Raw genomic sequence first — 10,071 nt, 5'->3', positions numbered from 1 at the left:
CCATCAAAGACCAATTCTCCAGAGAGAGACGTCAGACCAAAGATGAAGTTGTACTCAGAGCTTTCATTGGCTCGTTGTACCTAGCGGGCGCTCATGGAGCGAACCGTCAAACTATGGAGGAACTTTGGGGTAGAGAAGGTGACGGCATTGGAAAATGTAGCCTTGTAATGAATCTCAAATGATTCCAGACCCTGATCCGTTGCCTTTGTTTTGAATGAACCCAAAGAAGATTCTGAGTGTCTTGCTGCAATTCATGGCATGTTTCAAAAATTTGTACAGTAAAGACACTAGCGCCCAAGGGGATAGGTACTGCTGAAAACTACTGACTTGTGTATGGCCAGATGAAGGTGGTTTGCATTGGACATAACCAGTAAGACCAGTCTTACATTGCAGACTTGTAGGTTGGACCAGATGACCCAGGAGGTCCCTTCCAACTCTACCATTCTATGAGGTGCAGCCTCAAATATTGGAAATTTATTTTGGGTTGACTGTCAGATAAGGAAGCTGAGCATTGAATTGCCATCCTTGTTGCACTGGTATCTCTTGGTTGAGTAATACTATCTGTATATCAGTAGACCCCATGTATAACAGCGCTAATCTAAGGATGTATTGAAAACATGCAGTATTATCTTACATGTCGCATGCCATCTAGTGGACAAAGTGAGTATTGCAGCACATTTACTAGTGCTATACAGAATAAAACTCTATCACCCTCTAGTGGTCATAGCTGTTTATTACAATAATATTCTCAGGAAACAGTAATATCATTATTTGCAGTCAGACCTTTGGTTTATTAGTTCATGAACTACAAACATTACCTAAAATACTTACAGCCCAAAGTATTGTCAGGCAATATCCCAGCTCTGATTCTTCATACAGAAGTGAGTCATGGTTTTGCTGAAGTTAGTCTGTGTTTTTTTTTTTTAACTAATTATTCCTTAAATACTTTTCAAAGTTTCCAAGCTCATGATATCAGGTACAAAACGGCAGTAAAGTAATTCTTATTTTATGTAACAATTAGCCAATTGCACATTTTAGGTCACTGGTAGTCGCAGCGATTGCAGGCAGCGTGATCGGGGCTCTCGGAGCATTGCAGAGCTTGGACCGGCCTGTTGGTTACAAGAGATAAAATGCAGAGTATAATTATTGGGAAACCGATGACATATTAAAGGATGATTCACCTTCAATCCCACAGAATAGAACAGTGGAGATACTTAATAAAGTAGTTATTGTGCAGACAAGGGGAGTGGAATCTGCCCTCCATTACATGCAGACCCATATACAAGGTGTCAGCAGGGACAGCAATCTTCCCCAACTGTTATCTGGTCCGTGCATTTATGTATTTTCAAGACGAGACAAAAGCGGTTTCTCTCCCCTGAGTACAATAGGATTGGGTGTTTTAAATGGACTCTTATCTCCATCAACATTATCTATCGGAGGAGAAATGGAAGACCCTCGTACACATCCATTGGTAAGCCGGTCCCGCAGCGGGTTCTCATGAGTTTAATATATGTGGGGCCTTTAGATGGTTGTCACCCAATTATTTAAAGAGTTGTTGCATTAAAAAAATATTCATACTCTTTCCTTAGCATGACACTCAGATCTACCTCTCTGCTGTCCAGAATCCCAGAGTGTCTATCAGCCATATCCTCCTTCTTCTCCTCTCGCTTCCTCAAGCTTAATGTTGACAAATCTGAACTCATCATCTTTCTTCCATCTCACAGATCTTTCATACCTCACAATTAATGACATCACGCTTTCCCCCGTACCGGAAGGCCGCTGCCTCGGAGTAACCCTTGACTCTGCCCTGTCCTTCAAACTGCAAATCCAAGCTCTCTCCACCTCCTGTTGCCTCCAGCTCAAAAATATTTCCAGAATCTGTCCTATCCTCCACCCCCACTCTACTAAAATGCTTGTGCATGCCCTCATCATCTCCCATCCTGACTACTGCAACATCCTTTTATGTGGCCTCCCTCTCCAGTGCATCCTTAACTCTGCTGCCCGACTAATTCATCTCTCTCCTCGCTACTCCCATGTCCCCCCCCCTCTGCAGATCTCTTCACTGGCTCCCATTCCCTCAGCGTATCCAGTTCAAATTACTAATACTGACCTACAAGGCAATCTACAACCCATCTCCCCCATATGTCTCTGAAGTAATCTCCCGATATCTTCCCTCACGTAAACTCCGATCCTCCCAAGACCTCCTTCTCTCCTCCACACTTATTCGCTCCTCACCCAACCGCCTCCAAGACTTCTCCTGAATAGCCCCCATCCTCTGGAATTCTTTGCCCCAACATGTCCGACCATCAACCACATTCGGATCCTTCAGACGGAACCTGAAAACCCACCTCTTCAAGAAAGCTTACAGCCTGCAATGACCCCGCTGCCTCCTCACCACGACCGGAGCTACCGCCTCACCAACATCGGAGCTGCTGCAGCCCCCCAACCTACTGTCTCCTTCCCCACCATCCTGTAGCATGTAAGCCCGAAAGGGCAGGGTCCTCTCCCCTCTATATCAGTCTGTAATTGTTAGTTTGTTTACTGTGATATCTGTAATTTGTATGTAACCCCTTCTCATGTACAGCACCATGGAATCAATGGAGTTTATGTTCTCCCCGTGTTTGCGTGGGTTTCCTCCCACATTTCAAAGACATACTGATAGGGAATTTAGATTGTGAGCCCCATTGGGGATAGTGATGATAGGTGTGCAAACTGTAAAGCGCTGCAGAATATGTTAGCGCTATATAAAAATTATTATTATTATTTATATAGTAATAATAATAATCTTTGAGCGGAAGGGGGGTCCAACAATGAACAGGAGTGGGACCACCACCAGAACAACTGATTGGTGGGGGTTCCAGGTGTCAGACCCCCACAGATCTGACATTGATGACATATTCTAGGGATGGATTATCAGCCCTTTAAGCTACAGCTCTTCCTCCCAACCCCCTCGTACATATACATGCTTGGCCAAGTGTGAGCGTCTTCTCAATGGGGGAATGGAAATCAACGGCTTCTAGACAGGTCCTATCTGCACTGATAGCAAAGATCACGCTGTGAAATCCAACATGTCTGATCCTTCTTCCAACATTCACTGTAAAGGCAGAATCAACATGCCGCCATACACAATAGGTAATTGGTCAGGAACTGACCCAAAATCCATCAGCCAGGTCTAGTTTTCTCATCAAATATGAATTAATCTGCAATGGAAGCTCCAGAGAGAACCTAATTATTACTATTTTTCCAGGGTGATAATCAGATGACATTACTGCCTGGTGACATTACTGACAGATGACATTACTGCCCGGTGACATTACTACCCGATGATATTACTGTCTGGTGACATTACTGACATATGATATTACTGCCTGGTGACATTACTGACAGATGACATTACTGCCCGATGATATTACTGCCTGGTGACATTACTGTCTGGTGACATTACTTCCAGATGATATTACTGCCCGGTGACATTACTTCCAGATGATATTACTGTCTGGTGACATTACTGCCCGGTGACATTACTGCCTGGTGACATTACTTCCAGATGATATTACTGTCTGGTGACATTACTGTCTGGTGACATTACTGCCCGGTGACGTTACTGCCCGGTGACATTACTGTCTGGTGACATTACTGCCCGGTGACATTACTTCCAGATGATATTACTGTCTGGTGACATTACTGCCAGATGACATTACTGCCCAGTGACATTACTGTCTGGTGACATTACTGCCAGATGACATTACTGCCCGGTGACATTACTGCCCAGTGACATTACTGTCTGGTGACATTACTTCCAGATGATATTACTGTCTGGTGACATTACTGCCCGGTGACATTACTTCCAGATGATATTACTGCCTGGTGACATTACTTCCAGATGACATTACTGTCTGGTGACATTACTTCCAGATGACATTACTGTCTGGTGACATTACTTCCAGATGATATTACTGCCTGGTGACATTACTTCCAGATGACATTACTGTCTGGTGACATTACTTCCAGATGATATTACTGTGGTGACATTACTGCCCGGTGACATTACTTCCAGATGACATTACTGCCTGGTGACAATACTTCCAGATGATATTACTGTCTGGTGACATTACTGCCCGGTGACATTACTGCCTGGTGACATTACTTCCAGATGATATTACTGTCTGGTGACATTACTGCCCGGTGACATTACTACCTGGTGACATTACTTCCAGATGACATTACTGCCCGGTGACATTACTTCCAGATGATATTACTGCCAGGTGACATTACTGCCCGGTGACATTACAGACAGATGACATTACTGTCTGGTGACATTACTGCCTGGTGACATTACTTCCAGATGACATTACTGCCTGGTGATATTACTGCCCGGTGACATTACTTCCAGATGACATTACTGCCCAGTGACATTACTGTCTGGTGACATTACTTCCAGATGACATTACTGCCCGGTGACATTACTACCCGATGATATTACTGTCTGGTGACATTACTGACATATGATATTACTGCCTGGTGACATTACTGACAGATGACATTACTGCCCGATGATATTACTGCCTGGTGACATTACTGTCTGGTGACATTACTTCCAGATGATATTACTGCCCGGTGACATTACTGCCCGGTGACATTACTTCCAGATGATATTACTGTCTGGTGACATTACTGTCTGGTGACATTACTGCCCAGTGACATTACTGCCTGGTGACATTACTTCCAGATGACATTACTGTCTGGTGATATTACTGTCTGGTGACATTACTGCCCGGTGACATTACAGACAGATGATATTACTGCCTGGTGACATTACTGCCTGGTGACATTACTACCTGGTGACATTACTTCCAGATGACATTACTGCCTGGTGATATTACTGCCCGGTGACATTACTTCCAGATGACATTACTGCCCAGTGACATTACTACCCGATGATATTACTGTCTGGTGACATTACTGACATATGATATTACTGCCTGGTGACATTACTGACAGATGACATTACTGCCCGATGATATTACTGCCTGGTGACATTAATTCCAGTTGATATTACTGTCTGGTGACATTACTGCCCGGTGACATTACTTCCAGATGATATTACTGCCTGGTGACATTACTTCCAGATGACATTACTGTCTGGTGACATTACTTCCAGATGATATTACTGTCTGGTGACATTACTGCCAGATGACATTACTGCCCGGTGACATTACTGTCTGGTGACATTACTTCCAGATGATATTACTGTGGTGACATTACTGCCCAGTGACATTACTACCTGGTGACATTACTTCCAGATGACATTACTGCCTGGTGACAATACTTCCAGATGATATTACTGTCTGGTGACATTACTGCCAGATGACATTACTGCCCGGTGACATTACTGCCCGGTGACATTACTGTCTGGTGACATTACTTCCAGATGATATTACTGTCTGGTGACATTACTGCCCGGTGACATTACTTCCAGATGATATTACTGCCTGGTGACATTACTTCCAGATGACATTACTGTCTGGTGACATTACTTCCAGATGATATTACTGTCTGGTGACATTACTGCCCGGTGACATTACTTCCAGATGACATTACTGTCTGGTGACATTACTTCCAGATGATATTACTGTGGTGACATTACTGCCCGGTGACATTACTTCCAGATGACATTACTGCCTGGTGACAATACTTCCAGATGATATTACTGTCTGGTGACATTACTGCCCGGTGACATTACTGCCTGGTGACATTACTTCCAGATGATATTACTGTCTGGTGACATTACTGCCCGGTGACATTACTACCTGGTGACATTACTTCCAGATGACATTACTGCCCGGTGACATTACTTCCAGATGATATTACTGCCAGGTGACATTACTGCCCGGTGACATTACAGACAGATGACATTACTGTCTGGTGACATTACTGCCTGGTGACATTACTTCCAGATGACATTACTGCCTGGTGATATTACTGCCCGGTGACATTACTTCCAGATGACATTACTGCCCAGTGACATTACTGTCTGGTGACATTACTTCCAGATGACATTACTGCCCGGTGACATTACTACCCGATGATATTACTGTCTGGTGACATTACTGACATATGATATTACTGCCTGGTGACATTACTGACAGATGACATTACTGCCCGATGATATTACTGCCTGGTGACATTACTGTCTGGTGACATTACTTCCAGATGATATTACTGCCCGGTGACATTACTGCCCGGTGACATTACTTCCAGATGATATTACTGTCTGGTGACATTACTGCCCAGTGACATTACTGCCCAGTGACATTACTGCCTGGTGACATTACTTCCAGATGATATTACTGTCTGGTGACATTACTGCCTGGTGACATTACTTCCAGATGATATTACTGTCTGGTGACATTACTGCCCGGTGACACAGACAGATGACATTACTGCCTGGTGACATTATTGCCTGGTGACATTACTACCTGGTGACATTACTTCCAGATGACATTACTGCCTGGTGATATTACTGCCCGGTGACATTACTTCCAGATGACATTACTGCCCAGTGACATTACTACCCGATGATATTACTGTCTGGTGACATTACTGACATATGATATTACTGCCTGGTGACATTACTGACAGATGACATTACTGCCCGATGATATTACTGCCTGGTGACATTACTGTCTGGTGACATTACTTCCAGATGATATTACTGTCTGACATTACTGCCCGGTGACATTACTTCCAGATGACATTACTGCCTGGTGACATTACTTCCAGTTGATATTACTGTCTGGTGACATTACTGCCCGGTGACATTACTTCCAGATGACATTACTGCCTGGTGACATTACTTCCAGATGACATTACTGTCTGGTGACATTACTTCCAGATGATATTACTGTCTGGTGACATTACTGCCAGATGACATTACTGCCCGGTGACATTACTGTCTGGTGACATTACTTCCAGATGATATTACTGTGGTGACATTACTGCCCAGTGACATTACTACCTGGTGACATTACAGACAGATGACATTACTGCCTGGTGACAATACTTCCAGATGATATTACTGTCTGGTGACATTACTGCCCGATGACATTACTTCCAGATGACATTACTGCCTGGTGACATTACTTCCAGTTGATATTACTGTCTGGTGACATTACTGCCCGGTGACATTACTTCCAGATGACATTACTGCCTGGTGACATTACTTCCAGATGACATTACTGTCTGGTGACATTACTTCCAGATGATATTACTGTCTGGTGACATTACTGCCAGATGACATTACTGCCCGGTGACATTACTGTCTGGTGACATTACTTCCAGATGATATTACTGTGGTGACATTACTGCCCAGTGACATTACTACCTGGTGACATTACAGACAGATGACATTACTGCCTGGTGACAATACTTCCAGATGATATTACTGTCTGGTGACATTACTGCCCGGTGACATTACTTCCAGATGACATTACTGCCCGGTGACATTACTTCCAGATGATATTACTGCCCGGTGACATTACTTCCAGATGACATTACTGCCCGGTGACATTACAGACAGATGACATTACTGTCTGGTGACATTACTACCTGGTGACATTACTTCCAGATGACATTACTGCCCGGTGACATTACTTCCAGATGATATTACTGCCCGGTGACATTACAGACAGATGACATTACTGTCTGGTGACATTACTGCCTGGTGACATTACTACCTGGTGACATTACTTCCAGATGACATTACTGCCTGGTGATATTACTGCCCGGTGACATTACTTCCAGATGACATTACTGCCTAGTGACATTACTTCCAGATGATATTACTGTCTGGTGACATTACTTCCAGATGACATTACTGCCCGGTGACATTACTGTCTGGTGACATTACTTCCAGATGATATTACTGTCTGGTGACATTACTGCCCAGTGACATTACTGCCCGGTGACATTACTGTCTGGTGAGAATTACTTCCAGATGATATTACTGTCTGGTGACATTACTGCCCGGTGACATTACTGCCCGGTGACATTACTGCCTGGTGACATTACAGACAGATGACATTACTGCCTGGTGACATTACTGTCTGGTGACATTACTTCTAGATGATATTACTGCCCGGTGACATTACTTCCAGATGATATTACTGCCTGGTGACATTACTTCCAGATGACATTACTGTCTGGTGACATTACTTCCAGATGATATTACTGTCTGGTGACATTACTGCCCGGTGACATTACTTCCAGATGATATTACTGCCTGGTGACATTACTTCCAGATGACATTACTGTCTGGTGACATTACTTCCAGATGACATTACTGCCTGGTGACAATACTTCCAGATGATATTACTGTCTGGTGACATTACTGCCCGGTGACATTACTGCCCGGTGACATTACTGCCTGGTGACATTACTTCCAGATGATATTACTGTCTGGTGACATTACTGCCCGGTGACATTACTACCTGGTGACATTACTTCCAGATGACATTACTGCCCGGTGACATTACTTCCAGATGATATTACTGCCAGGTGACATTACTGCCCGGTGACATTACAGACAGATGACATTACTGTCTGGTGACATTACTGCCTGGTGACATTACTTCCAGATGACATTACTGCCTGGTGATATTACTGCCCGGTGACATTACTTCCAGATGACATTACTGCCCAGTGACATTACTGTCTGGTGACATTACTTCCAGATGACATTACTGCCCGGTGACATTACTACCCGATGATATTACTGTCTGGTGACATTACTGACATATGATATTACTGCCTGGTGACATTACTGACAGATGACATTACTGCCCGATGATATTACTGCCTGGTGACATTACTGTCTGGTGACATTACTTCCAGATGATATTACTGCCCGGTGACATTACTGCCCGGTGACATTACTTCCAGATGATATTACTGTCTGGTGACATTACTGCCCAGTGACATTACTGCCCAGTGACATTACTGCCTGGTGACATTACTTCCAGATGATATTACTGTCTGGTGACATTACTGCCTGGTGACATTACTTCCAGATGATATTACTGTCTGGTGACATTACTGCCCGGTGACATTACAGACAGATGACATTACTGCCTGGTGACATTACTGCCTGGTGACATTACTGCCTGGTGACATTACTTCCAGATGACATTACTGCCTGGTGATATTACTGCCCGGTGACATTACTTCCAGATGACATTACTGCCCAGTGACATTACTACCCGATGATATTACTGTCTGGTGACATTACTGACATATGATATTACTGCCTGGTGACATTACTGACAGATGACATTACTGCCCGATGATATTACTGCCTGGTGACATTACTGTCTGGTGACATTACTTCCAGATGATATTACTGTCTGACATTACTGCCCGGTGACATTACTTCCAGATGACATTACTGCCTGGTGACATTACTTCCAGTTGATATTACTGTCTGGTGACATTACTGCCCGGTGACATTACTTCCAGATGACATTACTGCCTGGTGACATTACTTCCAGATGACATTACTGTCTGGTGACATTACTGCCAGATGATATTACTGTCTGGTGACATTACTGCCAGATGACATTACTGCCCGGTGACATTACTGTCTGGTGACATTACTTCCAGATGATATTACTGTGGTGACATTACTGCCCAGTGACATTACTACCTGGTGACATTACAGACAGATGACATTACTGCCTGGTGACAATACTTCCAGATGATATTACTGTCTGGTGACATTACTGCCCGATGATATTACTGTCTGGTGACATTACTGCCCGGTGACATTACTTCCAGATGACATTACTGCCCGGTGACATTACTTCCAGATGATATTACTGCCCGGTGACATTACTTCCAGATGACATTACTGCCCGATGAGATTACTGTCTGGTGACATTACTACCTGGTGACATTACTTCCAGATGACATTACTGCCCGGTGACATTACTTCCAGATGATATTACTGCCCGGTGACATTACAGACAGATGACATTACTGTCTGGTGACATTACTGCCTGGTGACATTACTACCTG

At 43.9% G+C, this 10,071-nt stretch overlaps 1 protein-coding gene across 1 annotated transcript in view; it reads right to left on the bottom strand.

The window, feature by feature from the left end:
* Window positions 1–715: 715 nt before the first annotated feature.
* LOC141088496 (ADP-ribosyl cyclase/cyclic ADP-ribose hydrolase 1-like) overlaps window positions 716–10,071 on the bottom strand; it is a 78,859-nt gene continuing 69,503 nt past the window's right edge. Inside the window, exon 8 of the mRNA XM_073574612.1 lies at window positions 716–1,109. Within this exon, the coding sequence (XP_073430713.1) occupies window positions 1,040–1,109 (70 nt within the window). The 3' untranslated portion in view covers window positions 716–1,039. The remainder of the gene's footprint in view (window positions 1,110–10,071) is intronic.

This window comes from Dendrobates tinctorius, unplaced genomic scaffold, assembly GCF_039654945.1.
Source record: "Dendrobates tinctorius isolate UK_male_01 unplaced genomic scaffold, ASM3965494v1 ptg000039l, whole genome shotgun sequence".
NCBI classification, from domain to species: domain Eukaryota; kingdom Metazoa; phylum Chordata; class Amphibia; order Anura; family Dendrobatidae; genus Dendrobates; species Dendrobates tinctorius.
This window is presented reverse-complemented; position numbering and strand designations above follow the sequence as displayed.